The sequence below is a fragment of the Corvus cornix genome, chromosome 21 (assembly GCF_000738735.6).
Source record: "Corvus cornix cornix isolate S_Up_H32 chromosome 21, ASM73873v5, whole genome shotgun sequence".
Taxonomy (NCBI): domain Eukaryota; kingdom Metazoa; phylum Chordata; class Aves; order Passeriformes; family Corvidae; genus Corvus; species Corvus cornix.
The window spans coordinates 147,455-165,652 of record NC_046350.1 but is presented as its reverse complement, the minus strand read 5'-3'; the positions used below and the strand labels follow the sequence as shown (position 1 = coordinate 165,652).

General features: G+C 47.5%; 1 protein-coding gene across 2 annotated transcripts in view; it reads left to right on the top strand.

Annotated features, from left to right (window-relative positions):
* Positions 1–2,950: 2,950 nt before the first annotated feature.
* The window catches only part of CAPZB (capping actin protein of muscle Z-line subunit beta), a 57,273-nt gene continuing 42,025 nt past the window's right edge, over positions 2,951–18,198 (top strand). For both annotated transcript variants that reach the window (XM_039563816.1, XM_039563815.1), the window contains exons 1-2: positions 2,951–3,085; positions 17,716–17,805. In XM_039563816.1, coding sequence (XP_039419750.1) covers positions 2,975–3,085; positions 17,716–17,805 — 201 coding nt within the window. In that variant the 5' untranslated portion in view covers positions 2,951–2,974. The remainder of the gene's footprint in view (positions 3,086–17,715; positions 17,806–18,198) is intronic.

Here is an 18,198-nt window from a genome sequence, read left to right as displayed (position 1 = left end):
TTTTTTTCTCTCAGACCTTGTTCCCCAGCATGTTCTCACAGTCACCCTTGGTCCTGGATAAATGCTGGAATAAACAGAATAAATAGCGTTTCACCACGCATGCAGGAGGATAAAATAAAAACCACATCATGCTGGACCACAAATGCTTCAGGAAGTTCTGGCTGAACGTGAAAAGTACTTTGTAATGCTAATAAGTGTTTATCCTTTTGCTTCCTTGAATGTAATCAAATGTACAGGGAAAGCACATGGATTTTAGAGCTGCTGATTGCAGGATCAAAAGCCTTGTTATTAATTGCACATGAATCTGATGTTGTTGGGCCGTTAAGATGTCAACTGACATCATTGTTTGCTTCCTTTGTTTATAGACCCTCGTTCTAAAGAGGGGTAATGCCTGACATGAAGCCTTTTGAGTGCTCTTTCCTGCGTAGGTGGGTGATCCACGCCAGGAGGTTTGGGAAATGCCTGAGGCGCAGGTAACGCCACCTCACAGCACTTGGATTTGTGCAATATCCCTGAATTTGCCTCATTTGGTGTCAACCACTCCACAAATCCCAACAGAAGGCAGGATGGTAGTGACATACATGGACCTTCTGCCTGCTGGGATCCACTCCCCACCCCAAACTTAAGCCTGCCTGGGAGAGTCTGGTCCTATGTCTCAATAAACAAACAACAAAAAATCCCTGAAACATGTCCTGCTATAAACAAGCAAAGCAAACAGCTGGTCCTCATTTGAAAAAAGATGTGACATCAATTTCAAAACGAATCTGCAGATCTTCTTAATGCAAATATTTTTTGGAAAACAAAAAGCAGCTGTTTATTCTTCTTTATACCTATTAGCAGGAAAACAAAATCCAGGATTGCTTGTATTTCTTCCACTAAGAAAAACATCCTCTTGGCCTCGACGTTCATTTGGAGCTCAAATTGTTTGAAATGTACTGGGCTGCCTAATTCTGTTATTGCTGAGCTGCTTCAGCAAGCACCTAGGAGCTGATTCTGTTCAAAACTAAAAGCTACTACAAGTAGAGTTGTCATGGAATACTTTGCACACATTTTGTGACAGAAAGAAGGAAGTTTAGAACAGGCATTTTCAAATTTATCACTTCTGGCCTCCCAGCCCTGAGGAGTACACGTGCACTAGATGTGTGGATCCCTGGAAAATTAATGAATAATTTGGCCTGTGTAATTAACAGGTTTGCTTTTCTTAATTACTGCTGGGAGGCAGCTCTGAGGGAATGCAAGGACTGGAGGAGGATCTGGGGACTGCAAAATAGGAGCCATTTGGGATTGCTGCATGTTACAAAGCGGGTTGAAGGAGGTTAGGCTGAGGAGGTTAGGCTCTGTGGCAAAGAACTGAATTTGGAGTCTCTTGAGCCTTCTGAGGTCATGTGGCTGCTCTCCCAGATGTGGAAGGATAATTTCCCACCTTACTGGTTATTGATGGAGTTTTATGTGGGTTTGTGTTTCTGTGAAGTAATACAGCTCCTGTTTTTCCTGAGATCGTTCTACTGTTTTCTCTCCTCCCTTCCCGGGTTCATTTTGTTCCTGCTCTCCAGTGAGAGCTGTTCTGCCTGCACGGGGTCCATTTGGTGCAAATTCATGTGGTACAGCCCTGTCTCTGGCTACTGTAACCGGATCCATGGCCAAGCCGTTCACTTCCCTAGAAATCGGGGCTGTCCTGTGCAGACTGAAAGCTTGGCTGCTCTGCCCCGTTAAGGAGCAGTCAGAGCTGCTACCTCCTGCCAGCTGCTGTTCGGTACCTGATAGCGTCCAGCCACAAACACCTGCGATAACGTGGGAGTGCAAGGGCAGAGCCTGGCCTGGGCCGTCCCCGCTGGGGAGGATGTGCCACAGTGTTCCATCCAAGAGAAAAGCCCCGTGTGACTCCCTGTGTCACCATTTCCAGCTCCTGCAGCAAACCGAGGGAAGGGCTTTTGGCTCACCAGGGCACAGAGAGTCCCAATGGAGGGATTTTGGGGTCCTGGCAACAAAACTGGGGTGAAACAAAAAAGCTGCAGAGGAAGGTGTCACTGCGTAATGAATTCTATGCTTTCCTGGGGTAATTGTCTTTTGTAGCTCTGAGGTTCCCAGGTCCATGTTGAGGACAAGTCGGGAGTCTGGAATCAGGATGTCTTACCTGAAATGGGAATTAGTCCAGCAGAAGGAAAAATGCTTTATTTTGGGACAGCCTGAGCAAAATAGAAATGTTTTATTTGCACATATACCCTGATTTTGCTCTTGCATTTGGAGATCCTGCTCCAGGTGACTCTGCCGTGGTGGGGGGTTGGATGAGATGGTCTCCTGAGGTCCCTTCCAGCTCTAAGAAATCTGTGATCCTGTTATCCGTATCACAACTGCCTGAGCCCTGAAGGTATTCAACTATGTCAGCATCTACCCAGCTTCCAGCAGGTACCTCCCAGACAACACTGAACACTTCCTTTTAAAAATAAGTAATAATTATCCCTGGCCTTAAGCAGCCGGAGGCTGATTATTTTTCCACATCACTTGACCTGGTGGATGCGTTACAGGCATGTGTAAAGTACAGTTTACCTGTGTAAAACCCAGCTTTAGGGCTGATGAGTTTGCTATTTGTTACCTACTCTGGATGGCGTTTGCCGTGCTACCCGCCTGCCTCGTTCTGCCTTTCGTTTAAACTTAAACAAGTGCGTTTAGAGATGTTTACGAAAGCGATGTTTCTGCGCGGAGGCTCCGGGACGACTGCCGGCCGGCCCGAGCTGCTGGCGCGCCCCCCGCCGGCCCCGCCCCCGGGCCCGCCCCGGCCTCTGATTGGCCGCCGCTCTCACCCCCGCGCTGCAGTTGGTGCCGCCGTGCGCTCCTTCCCCCCCGCGCCGTGGCATGGTTCGCCCCGCCCCGCCGTCCCGCCCCGCCGCCGCGCATCCATACTTGGCGATGGCCGGCGAGCCGCGCGCTGATTGGCGGGGAGCGGCGCGGGGGCGGGCCGGCGGCGCTGACCCGGATGTTCACTGCCGGGCGGCGGCGGAAGCGGACGGGCCGCGGCCTCGGAGCGACAGGGACGGACCGGGAGGCGCCGCCGTTCTACGCCCCGCGCACCCGCCCAGCCGACATGGTGAGAGCGGGCCGGCCCCGCGCCCCCAGCCGCGGCCCCCGCCCTTCCGCACGGCCCCCCCTGCGCCACCCCCCGCGCCCACACCGCCCCCTTGCACCGGGGGGCCTCGCCCGGCCTCCCCCGGGCGGCGGGGACGGAGGGAGGGAGGGCCTAGGCGGTGCTGCCGGGACGCAGGGAGGGGTGGCCTGGCCTGGGGGCGCTGGCGAGGGGGCTGAGGCTGGCGGAAGCTCAGTCCGGTGCTCCGCAGGGCCCGGGGGCGGGGGACTCGCCCGGGGCTCCGCTGCTCGGTTCCTGCCAGGTCTCTGGTCCCGGCACCGGGCGGTGTTTCCAGAGGGAATGCTGTAGAATCCCATGGGGAATGGCTCCGCTTTGGCGGAGAGCGGTACCGCCCGGGGCATCGCGACCGGCGCGGGTGCAGCAGCGTCTGGGAGCGCTGGGCCCATCCGCTGTCGCCCCTGTGCATAAATCCAAGTTGTCTCCCACCGTCTGGAAGCTGGCATTGGTGTTAAGTGTGCTGTGATCTCATGGAATCTGCGAAATACGGGAAAGTCAAGCGCCGCCCGAGCAGGGGGTGCTGCAGCCGTGGGTGCTGCTCCTCCTCAGGGCTGAGAACTTTCCTTCCCCAAGGAGAACCTCCAGTTTCCTCAGCCGTGTGGAATAATCTCCATCTCGCTGTGTTTCCCGAATGGATTAGCCCAGGGCACAAACCCTTTCGATTTCCCTTCGGTGCTGTGTAAAGGGAGCAGATTCCATCAGCTCCCGGCCAGGGCAGCGAGGAAAGGGGAGCTGGCCCAGGCCCTGCTCTGCTCCCTGCCTTCATGGACCGGGGCTTTTCCTGAGCCTCGGCATGGATGGAGTCACTTGTAGGGAATCACATCACTTTATGCTGTTGGGAATTTGTGATTCAGGTTTTCCAATATGACAATTTAACAATGTTCAAATATGTTCTGTTTATAAAAGAACAACCCAGAGCCCGGCTCTACAGCAGTGTAAAAGTTGTTTAACCACACAAGTGTAATCCTTTACTTGTTACCTTCATCCATAAGAATTTCAGAGGCAATGCCTTATGTTTTTTCTCTGGAGCTGGAGTCACCTGTATCATGCAGGATAAAGGTCTTTAATGTCAGGTGAAAGGTGAAGAACAGTTATGATCAAAGTTCTGCTCCTCATTGGCTCAAACAAGAGCAGATGCTGTACCTGATTCCTGGCAGGACAGAGCGTCTTATTCCAGCTGTGTACCTTATTTTAACATACTGAAATCTGTATGTGCGAGACCCGACCGTGGAATCTGAAGCTGGGCTTCCAGCAAACTGTCCTAACTTCTGCCACGGCAAAAATCCTCACAGGTAAAGAGTTCAAGGAAGCTTCATGTGAAATAACAACGGTGGTACCAACCTCTTTGAAGTGTTGTTTAGGAGAATCCAGTCAGGGTTTAAATGTAACCGTGTCAGTCATTTAGAGGAGGTACAGCACAAATCCTTTGGAAATTTCCCGAGTGTTAAAAGCTTCTGCTGCCTTCTGGTTTTTTCATGTTTAGTCATGGAGACCACTGGGCATAGGAGAAATTTGATCAGAACTTCCAACACTATGTGGTGGTTTCCAATGTTGAGTGGACTTCAGGGATGAACCTGCAGCCTCCAGTTTCAACTCACGTACAAACCCAGTGTTTAGGGTTCTTCCAGGATCTTTACTTTTAGTGGTCTGAGACCAGAATACAGAAGTGGAGCATTGAAAGGATGGAATGGCCCTTTCACTGAAGAGAGTGGCTGGTAGGATGCAGGATATTGGGTCAAACACCTTCCTGGTGCCATGGGGTTACCAATGTCTGTGTAGAGCAGACATGGGAACCTTTGTCTCCTTGGAGAACTTGGAGCTGTGCCCGCATTTCAGTCAGGTGCTCAGGGAAACAGGGCAGGGCAAGACATGAGGCTTGAAAACTGTCTGGATGGACAGTGTCTCCTGTGCTAAAAATAAATGGAATGCCCTGTTCAGGGCAAGCAGGACTTGGGAGAGTGGATCTGCTGAGATTTCTGGAATTGTGGGTTATGAATGGATGGAATCCAGTTACTCTCTGTAAAAATAAAACCCTCCCTTTCCAGGTTATGTAAACTGGCCTGATCATATTAGTAAGGATTTCTTCGGCTATGCAACTCTTGAGGAAAAGGAGGACAATTTTAGCAAAATTTATGATTCAGTCATCCATAAATTCAGACTGTCTAGAGTAGTGCTGGCTGTGCATCATCCATCTAGGATTTGTGAGGCACATAAAAGAGCATTGAAGCACAGCCCAGGGTGTGTAATGTGACAGTGACACCAACACGAACCTCGTGTGCTGCTCAGGGTCACTAAGGTTTTCAGGACAGGAGTTGTTTGTCTGGAACCAGAGCCCATCTCTAGCCTGGTTATGTCCCTTTTGGACCCCCACCATGTGCTCTGGGGGTATGAGGACATTGCCAGTGTCCACAGCAAGTCTTTTGCACCCCGTGCCTTCTGAGAAACACCAACTTCAGCTGTTTTGTAGAGCCTGTGTTTTATTAGGCAAGCCAAGTGTGTGAGCTTAGCTGAATGTTATCTTAAACGGCAAATTCCCAAAATAATCAAGTCAGAGAATATCACTGGGATGGGGAATACTGCCATTGCAGTGGTGCTTAATCTTGTGGTTTATTAGGGAAGGAAAAGCATTCACAAGCTGGAGTTGTTCAAACAGGATTTCCTCATATGGTAAATATATATGCTGATATGGGACTAGTTGACATCTGGGAGTGAAACAAAATGAAAGTGCAGCTCAGCTCTTTTGAGTGACTATTTTTAGTCCTTATTACTGGAATTGAGTTGAGAAATTACTTTCTTTGGGAAAGCGACAATGCTGCCCTTCTCAATTTCTACTTCCACAGCTGTCAGCTTTGCTTTCCATCCATCCCTTGACTTCCCTGGATGAAGGATGGCTGGGGCATTCAGGTTGCACATCATCATCCAGTGCTCCCCAGTGCTCTGTACTGGTCCAGTTTGCTGTTGGTGCATCATAGAATCATGGAATGGTTTGGGTTGAAAGGGACCTTAAAGCCCATCCCATCCCACCCCTGCTATGGGCAGGGGCTCCTTCCACCACCCCAGGCTGCTCCAAGCCCCGTCCAGCCTGGCCTTGGACACTGCCAGGGATCCAGGGACAGCCACAGCTGCTCTGGGCACCCTGTGCCAGGGCCTCCCCACCCTCACAGGGAAGAATTCCATCCCAGTATCCCATCCATCCCTGCCCTCTGGCACTGGGAAGCCATTCCCTGTGTCCCGTCCCTCCGTGTCCTTGTCCAAAGTCTCTCTCCATCCTTCCTGTCAGCTCCCTTCAGGTACTGGAAGGCCCCAGTTAGGTCACCCCAGAGCCTTAAAATTCAAATTTAGACTCAGGATACATCTGCAGACTCGATGGGCAGTGCCAGTGCCCATGTTTGTCTTTCTGCCTGCCCTTTGTGGAGATGTTTGGTCAAGTCCAAGGATCTCCTTAGCCTGCAAAGTAAACTTGTAGAGAAGCGTTTTGCTGGGATTTGTTCCCTTTGAGCTGGTTTACACTGTGGTAGAGCCACCTCAAGGCAAAATAAAACTATTTTCCATGGTGCCGAAGGGAGCAATTTTACTGGAGAAATGTGAGGTTCTGAAAGGTGCCTGTACAGAGTTCAGGGCTATGGAATCGCAGGATATTTTGGGCTGGAAGGATCTTTAAGGCCATGTAGTCCAGCCCCCTCTGTGGGCTGGGACAGCTTCACTAGAGCAGGTTGCTCAGAGCCCTGTCCATGCTCAGCCCTGTTTTTTTACTCTACTTTAATCCAATGTGCTTTAATAACTTTTTTTCCCAGGCAAAGGAGAGGATTACAGAAGTAGAAGGTACTCAAAAGAGATGCTCATCTTCCGTTTTTATCGATATGTTTTAGTCGATCACTTTATAAAGTGATTCATAAACTGATTTTTAAAGTGCATTATGAAATTTCCTGCTTTCCCACTGATTCATGCTAGGAGTCCTGAAGAATTTAAAAAGCCTCAAGCAAATAAATCTCTGTGTCTCTCCTTAATGCACAAGGCCCAAAGCTTGTATATGCTTCAGTTCTTCCTAAGCCTTTGCCATTTCCAGGAATAAGGGCAAAAAAAATCTCACTGGAAAACTTGGGATTTCAAATTTGATTTTCTTTGCACCACAGAGGCTTCATCCCTGAAGGAGTAATTAATACATCTGACCAACACAAGCTTTTCCCCAGCTTCCTGCTCTCTCTAGTTGGGCTTTAGCCCAAATATTGTTTGCTGATAGGTTGTGCTAGTTAAAAAGCTTCTCTAACTTGAAGATCAAGAGCTCAGGCCAGTGCAGTGGGGGTGTGGCCACTTCAAACTGGAGTATAAACTGATCTTTCTTCATCTTTGGTGTGATGCCTTCTTAAATGTTTAATGGTCTGTGACTGAGGGGTTGGTGCTGACGTTCCTATGAGAAGTGACCAAATACTGTAGTGGATACCTGGTTAAGGTGTGACTGAAACACCTGGAGAGTGTGAAGCTGTTGTGACTTGAGCTGAATAATTCAGGGTTCCTGGACCTGACCCAGTGGCCAGAATTCACTTATTAGTCCTATGTCCTCAAGCAGGATGGGAGCAGATGCTTCCAAACAGGTTGTCCTGGGAAGTTGGAGCTCTTGCCTGTGTGGTAGACGAGACACTTGCTTTTGAAACTTCCTTCGTGGGACACAAGGGGGAATGTGGTGTTGAGGAAGTTTTAAAGGTGCTTCTGTGTTACTTGAGCTGACAGGATTTATCATGGAAGGGTGGATTTGGGGAAGGGGCTTTGCTTGTTTCTCAGTTAAAATATTGTAATTCTCCTCTGTAATGCCAGCTGCAGTGGAGCCCTGACCTTCTCCTGCATTTCTAGATGCAGTGAAGTTTTGAGTGAGGAATTGAAAGCACAATCTATTCCTTGCCTGTGCCCAAAATAATCTTCCATTTAGAATGACTTTAGTTGCATTAGGTAATACCTGGTGCTCTGTTTCCTGGAGTGGTGGCCTGAGCCTTGGCACCAACCAGGAGATTAATTTCCTTGTATTATCTGGTGCTGCTGTTTTGCCCTCCCTCCCTTTTCTAGGCTTTAGAAGGAAATATGCAGCTTGCTTAGAGCTCCTGCTCTTTGTGCCGTACCTTCCAAGCTGGGCTGAAGAATTAAGGAATGGATTTGCAGGCACTTGACTTACCTGGCTGCCCTGCTCATAAGTTGCCTACTTTATTCCTACTCTATGCAAATTAAACCTCACTAGTTTATATTTCATCAGTGCACCTGCATTATTTTTGGTGCAGAGTTGGTTTGGGAGTCCTGGCTCTGGGTTTAGCCCCTTGGGACTGGACTCCAGGTGTTTGCAGCCGTGCTGCAGAGCGTGTCCTTCCCCAGTCTGAAGGGGATGTCCTCCACAGAAAGTGGAGTCGAGTCCTTTCCCGTGAAATTGGAATTTCAATCACGTCCTTGTTGCAAAGTGGGAGCGTTACGAGCCCGGGTGAAAGCAGAACTCAGGAGCTCACAATTTTAGCAGCACCAGCTGAAACAAGACTGAAAACAGCACTTAAATAAGAGGATTTTGTGCGGAAGGAAAAATGTTTGAGACTGCACTGAAGACAGAAGCTTAGTGGTTGCCTGAAGCCACCATAAATAAAATACTCTTTATTCTCTCAGGGAATATTGTTTGCATTTCTTCAGGTGATATTTTCTCTCTTTTCCATTAGAGGAACTGCTGAGTTTGAAAGTGATGTCCTGTTACCTGCCTTCCCTGGACATTTTTGCCTTAGTAAATACCAGGATTTCAAAAGCTTCTGCCAGCCCAGGCAGTGGGGACCTGGCTGCCAGCCTGGGCTTGCAACCTGAGAAAGGCTCAGGAAACAAGAGATGGGGCTTTTGGTGTGTTAATTCAAGGGAGGAGAGAGCCATGAAATGGAGGAATGAGGTAAAATATCAGCTGCATTGTGCTGATTACAGCTTCATTTATCCACCAGGTGCTGTCACCCTGCAGATCCAGGGGTCATCGAGAGAGGTTTGGGTGTAAACCTGGCTCAGCATTGACAGTGCTCCGCTGGGTGGTCAAAACCAGCTTTGCATAGCCATGAATCCAGAGCTTGGTAAGGTGCAAACTGGCCAGATGGAGTCACTGTTAACTTCATATGAGAGTGAAGGAAAAACGTGATGGGGATTGAAGGTGGCTCGTGTGTGCCAGGTGAACCGTGCTCCACAGAAACTGTCACCACTGCTGGCATTGATCGCAGAGCCTGCGTGGAGCTGGGTGCCTGTGTGCAGGTGTGATGGAGGGTAGGCCAGGCGGGCTCAAAAGTGGTGAGGAAGGCATGAAAAAACTGCAAGGATAGGCAGGTCTGGGAATTAAGGCAAAGGAAGGAATTCTGGGAAGCATGAGTATGTTGTTAGGTGTGATATTCCTATGGCCTATAGGTATGCAAAACCAGGAGCTTCCTGGTTTAAAACTGGAAATCCTAGGACAAAACTGGGCAGTTGGGAGCTTTGCAGGGCAGTCACCGAGGCGCATTGTGCGAGACCCAAGCAGAAGGCATATTAACCTACTTTTTTGACCTTTGAGGAATGGGAGAACTTTCAGGGAAGAGGACTAATGAGAGATCTTCTCTGCCTCCTGCCTGCCTTGCCAGGCATCTGGTTACTTGCCAGAGTTATCTCCTGAATTTACAACCCTGGCTACAGCCTCCAGGAGCTGGAAAGTGCTGAGTTTGCATCTGAAGCCAGGCAGCTGTCGGCTCCAGGGAGAGCTGGGATAGAGCAAATCCTGAATTTGGGATGTTGACACTGTATTAGCTCTGCTGTCAGTGAGTACAGGAGGTTTGCTGTTACCTTCAAATACAGTGCATGCTCCCTGCTGCTCTGCTAATGTGTATTTTCTCTAATGTTTTTGATGTGATTTCTCCCAAAACAGAATTTCAGTTGCAGTTGACTGGAAGGAGAACCTGCATCTGTCAGGGCAAGACCAATTTGCGCAACTTTGCTCTTCCTGCAAGAAAAAACCTCTCAATTTCAATTGAGCAGTTCCAAAACTTTTGTGACCAGGCTGATTGGAACATGAAGCAAACAGTGCATAGAAGAAAAGAGCATTTGAAAAGGTCATTGAGCATTAGCAGGATTAAAAGAAAGCATCACAAATGACATGTTTGTAGATGGTCAGGATGGCAAATGGCAGTGTTGAATCTCAAGAGGTGCTGTATTTGTAGTAATTATGGTTTCAATTTAAAAAATAAAATAAGTGACCCCTATAAAAATAAGGCAGCCCTTCTCCAGGGATGGATTTGGGCTCTTCCTCAGAATATTTGAGTAGAAGGCAGGAAGACAGTGTGAAAAACAGGTCACCAGACTTGTGAAGCAACTCAGACCTACTGCATTGGGTGATTTCAAAACCTTTTGGGACACAAACACACTGGTGTTCATCCCTCCTGGTTTTGAAACCAGGTGTTGCAGCTGCCTTATGGAGAGTTTGCAAAACCAGGCCAGTGCTGTGCTGTAACAGGTTATTTGCTTTTTTTTTTTTTTTTTGCTAAAATTTCCTATTTGTAGTTAGCACTAACAAAGAAAATGTTGTTTTGTGTGAAATCCAGACTTAAAATGGGGAAAAACTCCCATTGTTCAGTAACTTTAGTCATAAAACCTACTGGTGAAGTTGGTCAGTTCTACAGGCAACTTCAATGTCTTTAATCCCTTTATTAAAAGTTAGAGGTTTTTTTGCAATCTGTGCAACTTTTATCTGTAGCCCCCACTTCCCTCTTTCATGTGGGGCTCACAGATTGCAAAGTCACTCACTGCCACGCTTTATTGGGAAGTGACTTTTTGCAAACTTTATGCTTCACAGGAATTCTTGGCACCAGATGAAAGCCAGTAAATTGCATTGTCATGTTCAATGACAAGTTTAATAAATAAAACATTGTTTCTGTTACCCAGAAGACAAATGCTGGTGCAGAAATCATTAGTGATCCTGGCAAAAGGTCGGGATGAATAGCTGTTCCAGAAAGCCTTGGTGCTGCTGCATCCTGCTGTTCTGTTGGTGCCTGGTGGCTCTTTTCCTTGGACACATGATGGAGATTTGCAGTGGATTTATATAAACTAAAGTTTGAGAGTAGACACAAGTATGTGCCCTCTGGAAATACATCCTTGCTGGGAAGGAGGTGCCAGGGAAATGTTAATTTTTCCCTGTGTGCTGTACACCTTTGTAGATGTGCTAACAGGAACTGCATCTGGTCAGAAAACACCTACAGGGATGGAAACCACTTGCAGAATGTGCTCCTAGAGATGCTGGATCCTTACTTGTAAACTATTAGGGAGTTACAGACAAGTGCCCTGCTCGAGACTATCCGGGGTTGTAGTTTCTTCTCCCTGGATGTAACATGTTTTGACAACTAGTTGGTCCATGAGGTTAAGCTGCAGGCAGCTCTGGATTATTTAGAAGCTCACAGATGGAGGTGCCTTCAGTGTGTTATAACTCACTTGGTAATTGTTTTAGAGTTGGGCTGGGATGTTGGGAGTTGTATCATGGACAGAGAACAGTGCTGGCCTGGCTTGGAGGTGGGAATGAGGAAGGGAAATCAGGTACAGCTGATTGCAAGGATGCTTGGAAGAGCTGCAGGAGGCTAAAGTGATAAACGAGGATTTGGCAAAGCACTGATCCTTGAGCTTGTCTGCAGGGGGAGAAGATCTCTTTGGTAGCTGCCCCTAGAAGCCCATTGCTGCTCCTTTAATCTGTGCAGGACTTGCCATGGCTGTGCTGGAGCCTGAAATGGTGAGAAGTATCCGATGTCAGCAGCACTCTGGTGCCAAGGAAAGTGAAGCTGCCTCGCTTCTCTCCTGCCCATGGATTATTTTAGTTCCTCTGCATGAGGCTTCAGGGCAGATGTACGTGTTGTGTTACTTGTTCCTGGAGTACCTCTTTAAAGAGATCCCTCTTTTCCCTCTGAATTTCGTGTGTGTTCCATTCCTGGAGCAATGGAGGACAAAAGCTGGTCAGTGTTTCTGGGGTTTTTTGGCTGCATTTGCGGTGTGTACAACACCAAGACTTGAATTCAGAAAACAAGTTGTGAGAGCGTGTTCAGGCATTAATTGTTCAGGCATTAATTGAGGCTAGTGCTGCTATGTGCTCAATTGTATTTAAAAGTTAGAGCACAGAAGAATAAAATAAATAATGTGCAGGGGCATGTCTCCGAGGAGGATTCACTGACTCAGAAGCCGTGACGTGACTTGTACAATTGCTCTGTAAATAAATACAGATTACAGGGGACCTGGGGGAGACAGAGTACAGCAGTTTCTGCTAAAGCCTTCCAATCCATCACTTCTTGCTTTTATTTTAATCTCTAATCCTTCTCACTTGGTATTCGTGGAACGAGCGGTGTCAGCACTTGGTCTGTTTGGTCTTGACTACAGCAAATTGGGCTGAACTCGTTACTGAGCATATGATGTGGTCAGAAGTGTTTGAGATAATAAAAGCCACTGGATCCCATCCCAACCAAAACCAGACAAAGGTAAAAGTAGTTCAAGGGAAGGAGAATGAGGTCTGCATCAGTGTCTTGCTTTTTAATAATCTTTGACCTTTTATGAGTGTCCACAGCAGATTCTACGTTCAGGTTTTATTACCTTTGATTGTTTCCTAACTGTGCTATTGCTGTTTCTCCCCTAGCACACCTTGCTGTCACAGAGCTGTGATTTATGAGTCCATTACAAATGGTTTTAGATAGGATCTGCCAGAGGAGGGTTAATAGTCAAGGGAAAAATAATATGGAAAAACAGATTGCGAGGAATATGTGCAGCTGATGGAACCGTCATGAGTGCAGAACTTCTCTGGGCTTTCCCAGGTCAGACAGTTATTCCCCTTCCCATCTAATATCCTAAAAAGTGAATGCTGACAGCTGAGAAGGGAACCCTGCAACTTAACATACTACTGTACTTTTTATTACCCAAGGGTTACAATAATTCAACCCTTGCTGCAGCTTCTACCAGTAATACTATCCTATTGTGTAATTGGAAAAGGGAGTCTTCTGCCCTTGGAGCTCTGGAAGTTGGCAGGGATTAAAATGACAAGCAGGAGGGGAAGCTGGGTATCTGTTTCAATTAAAAAAACTTAGTGTTGTAGTACCACAAAGCTGAAATATTAGTCAGACATTCCTGTTGGGAGAACTGACAGGAAATAATGTGATTTACAATCTTGGGTATGTCTGCAGCTTGAAAGGAAGGAAAAAGAGTCATTTGCTGGTTGTGTACTTCTGGCCCTGGATTAATTTACAAAGAGATTTTGCCTGCAAACTGACCAGGGATCAGAGTGATCTGATGTGTGAGTGCGTTGAATTGCATGGAATTGAGCAGAGGTTCTAGTCGTGGTGTCTCTTTAGGTTGTTACCTTTTATTTTTGCTGTCTGAACATTGAGATGGCGCTTGTACTTTGAATTTGGGTAACCTTTCAGATGCCAGTCTGGAGTAAAACTTGTGTGTGAAGCATCTCCAAGATGTTTATCTGTTGAATCAGGTGTGTGGCTTTTTCACCTCAATCTTAATTACTGAAGTAGTTTTTAGGCCTCCCAGTTGTTCTCAGCTGATGTCACAGATGGAGAAGGGGGTCAGTAGCACAATCATGCCTGGAGTAGAAATGTTGTACTGGGTTTGGTGGCCCAACTGGATTATTTCACGGGAAGGACTAAACTGGGAGAGCTCCCACTGCTGTAGCACTGAGCTACCTCAGCTCTTGGTTCAGGAGTTTGCTCTGAGTGGACTTAATACAGAAATAGAGCACAGAAGTGAAACCAGCCTGGGTTTCTGTTGGAAGACTCTGCCCAGCTCTGTTTATGCTCAGCAATAACATGGTCAGATGAGCAGGAGTATCCAACAGAGGTGTGAAGGGGGAGTCAATCCACGGGGCTCTGTGATAAACCGGAGCAAATTCCTGCTGACTGGAAGGCTGGAGCTTTAAATGAGGTCTTTTACCTCCTTTCAAGTGGAATGGCTTTGGAATGGGGAGAGCTGCAGGTTTGTGTAAGCCCTCCTGAAAGATGGAATATAAGTTAAGTCTCAGGTAACGTGCAACAGAGAACTGTCAAAACTTGGGAATAAAGCCTGTGGATTTCTGTAAGTGTATGGAGTCAAAAGCAGGTGTAAAGATATTTTGAAAATGCAGAATATCTGTAGTAACTCATCTGAGTGCTTGTGTCTGTTGAGAAGAGCAAACAGGTGCCACTTCAGGGAAGTGTTCCTGGTTCTGCCGGAGGTGGAAAGGCTCTGGATGTGTATCCTGGTGCATAGGAGCTCACTGATCAGGTGACAGTGCTGTGGTGTGGGATATTGCAGGAGAAGCTCTTTGCTTTTGTGTTGTGTTGGGTCAGCTCCTGTTTCCTGACGATTCCAGCAGGGAGTGCCCTGTGCCCTGTCCCCCTCATCCCGAGGAGCTCTGTGCTTTAGACGTGGCAAGTGGCAGTCAAAAGGAAGTTCAGCTTGTTGCCTGTTTCAGTTTTTGTGGTTTCCATACCTATAGTAACTACCTGGGGTTTTTAATTTGTGTTTTCTGAATGACATCTGCCCATACTCAGCCTTTAAAATGAGGGTGCACAGCTGCGCCCCTTTACCACTGCACATTTATACAATTTTTTAAAAATTATTATTTTTCAGTACTGGTTTTTTCTGATTTGAGCTTTAACACAGAGTGCCCAGATGACCAGAGACCTGTGGCTGTTGTGAGAGGGTTTCTCTTTTGGAAATAAGCTAAATACAGCAAAGAGACCAAAAAGAAGAGGAGGTGCAGACAAAGGAAGCTGTAAAATAACTACTACAGACATACTCATAACCTTTTTCCCTGGGGTGGTGCCATGGGAATGCTATAACAGGTGCTTAAGTGGAGATTCTAGATAGGCAAACATCTTTAAAGGAAACTTATTAAAGACCTTTCATCTAAGCTAATATTTTCAGTCTTTGAGATTCCTATGATCTCTAAATCCTTCAGTGACTTCAGCTGTAATAAAACTTCATTTAGAATTTCTGTCTGAATTCCCTGCTCCTCCACAGGAGGTTCTGGGCTGGATGAAACAGGAATGGTGGAAAACGACCTCCTATCAAGTAAACACTAAGCTTATTAAGTCCTGCAAGCTCAAAGAGCTTGGCTTTGGGAGCAGCCCAGCCTGGGAGACAGCCTGTCTGATCACCTGCTCAGAGAGCAGGGCTTCAGGAGCTTCTCCTTGGGTAAAGGCAAAAATTCAGTGGAAATGTTTTATCTGGAGGTCTGTTAAGAAACGTGGTCTTCAGGATGTGATTTTACAAAAAAATTAAGCGAGTGGAAATCCAAGACAGGTGAAGTTGAGAGGAGGAGTAGGTGGGGTTTGGAGAGATAGGTGAAACATGTCCTGAGTTCCCCCAGAGCACCTTCTTCTCACACAGTTGTGTGAAGGCTTTGAGGGGTTTTCAGCAGATGCCACTCTCAAAACTGCAGTGGCAGCACATCCCTGGGAGCGTTCACGTTCTGTAAAATCAGGGAGCTGGGTGCTGCTGGTGCTGGTGTCTGGGATGTGGCTCCTGTCCCTCTGTGTGTCAGTGCCTGCAGCTGCTCCACCTCTCCCAGCTGGGCAGAGGCTTGAGCCACAGGCTGGGCTTGAGCCATAGGCTGGGTTTGACCACACACCTGGTTTTTAAATCTTCACCTGCAGAGAAAGGCCTGGGAGCAAAAGATCCTGGTTCCATTGCCTGTTCGATTCTGAAATAGGTCATACCAGATGTATCCAATACCCAAGGTACCACTTGGCTCTGTAATCTGTCAGCTTTGTGTTGCCTTTTTGACCATTCCAGCTGGATTTATGCTGGATTAAAGTGACTGTATAACCATGGATTTAGGAACAGAACTGCAGCAGAACCTGCCTTTATTTTGGTGCTTTAAGAGATCTGCTGGCAAGCTGTTTAATTACCTAAATGCTCCGGAAGAAACTGAAGAGTCCTGCTGCTCAGCCTTGCTTTTACCTCCTGGATACCAGAGAAATGCACTGTACCCAGGCACTGTATGTGCCTGGATGTTTCTGTTTTTCCACTGCACACAGCCATGTGTGTCAGCTGTGTCTGAACCCCTTGGAGAATCTCTGCCTTAAACAATCCTGCTTGTGTCTTTTACAGCTGTTACTGAATCCATTGGGATAAAAATGGTCACTCTTGGTTAATCCATAAACACAGCAAGTGTGGATTCTCCTCCGTTCAGTATATTTCATTTTCAGTTTGCCTCACTGTAAAATACTTACTCTGGGGTTGCAGCTTTAGTGGTGGTTTTTAACATCCTTCCCCAGGCTTTTTTGTCTTTTAAACAATTCCAGCTGACAGAGGAGGACAGAGCACTTCCCTAAGTGTTTCCACGATCCACAAGTGAAGAGCACGACCCTGTGACAATGTGCCAGGTTTCCTTCCTGGATGCAAGACATAGTAGGAGGTACAGACAATACTTGGGAAGAGAGATCCCCTGCCTGGGCTCGGCTGCTGGAGCTGGGCAGACTCAGGCCACCTGAAGAGTATCTTTGTTTGGAGACTGAGAGTTCAGTAACAAAAAGCGAGGAGTTCCCTTCCCCTGGCAATCTAATGAACAGCTTCCTAATGGATGTCCACTAAACTGAGCACTCCCTCCTTCCCTCATTCCACAGGTTTAGCTTAATTGCAGGAAACTTGGCTTCCTGTTTCTCCCTGTCCTGGGGCTGCTGCGCTGAATAATGTGATGATAGAACTGTGTTAGTCTTGAAGCTGTTTTTAAGGAAGACTTTGGGAGCTTGAAAGAACACGGAGGGTGAAATTGAACCTCAGCTCGTGGGATTTGGGTGGCTGGAAATGGCAAAGAGAAAAGGGGGAGGGGAGGAGCAGTGAAAACAAACTGGTTTTGCTTCACCTGACCTGTGATCAAAGGAACTTGTGCAGATTTTGGGTGCTGTTAGGTCAGCAGGAAAGTGTCTGTTTGTGTCTGTTGATGAAAAGGACAGCTAAAGGTTACGTCAGGACTGTGGCTCAGTTCCTCAAGGGTCTGGGGCACATTTGCTGACTCTGAAGTGGAGTTTAAGGGTGTTTTTTTTGTGGTATAATTGGTGTGAGAGCAGCTACAGTGAGCCCTTTGGAGAAGGTTGCCGTGTTTGCTCTAAATAACTGACGTCCCTGATTTCTTAGATACAGGCAGCCCTTGGGGTGTGTTTTGTGGGAAGAAGGAAATCATGGGTCATGCTTTGCGTGCATGTTTCATTCTGGTTTTCTGATAAAGCTGCAGGGGAGAGGGAGCTCTGTAGTGGAACAGAGTTTGTCTTGGCTGCTGGTTGTCTCAAGCTGATCAGTGCAAATGAGGAAGTGTTAAACCTGCTTTGGGCGAAGCAACTTTCAGTTCCCTAACCCAGGTTATTGTTGAGATAGTGTGGAAAAAACACTTAGGCAAACACTGGAAGCAGTTTGGGTGAAGTAAGGACTGGACTCCTTTCCATCAACTGCATGGTGTTAAATTGCCAAGTCAATAATCCACAATCAAGTGTAGTGAATTTTACTTGTATTAATGCAAAGCATGCTGAGAACTGGGAGCTGTGTGTTGTGTTGTGTGTCCACCTTGTGACCGAGGGCTCTTCTTGTTCCTGCAGAGTGACCAGCAGCTGGATTGTGCCTTGGATTTGATGAGGCGTCTGCCTCCGCAGCAGATAGAGAAGAATCTCAGTGACCTCATTGACTTGGTGAGTACTGGATGCTGTCCCCAAGAAGTGGCTGTGACGAAGGCCTGGTATGTAAGAACTTCTTCTGAGGCATCTCGAAGGTGTGGTGATTTGTTTGTCCCCTTGTCTTTTGGCAAGGTTAAACAACCAGCCACTGCCCGAGCAATGTCAGGAATCCACGTGGTTGTTTGGGGCCAGCCAACAGGCTGTGTGTGCAGGGACACTTAGGGATGAAGGGTCATTAGCAGCTCTCGTGATGAACTCACCGCTGGCTCGGAGGCTGCTGTTTGGATGTGGGACAGTGTGTACAGATGGGTGCAGGCCCTTGTACCTGGGTATTATCTCCTGATAAACAACCTGCTGTGTGCAGCTCTGGGAGGTGCAGTGGCTGTGCTGCCTCACACGCTGCAAAGA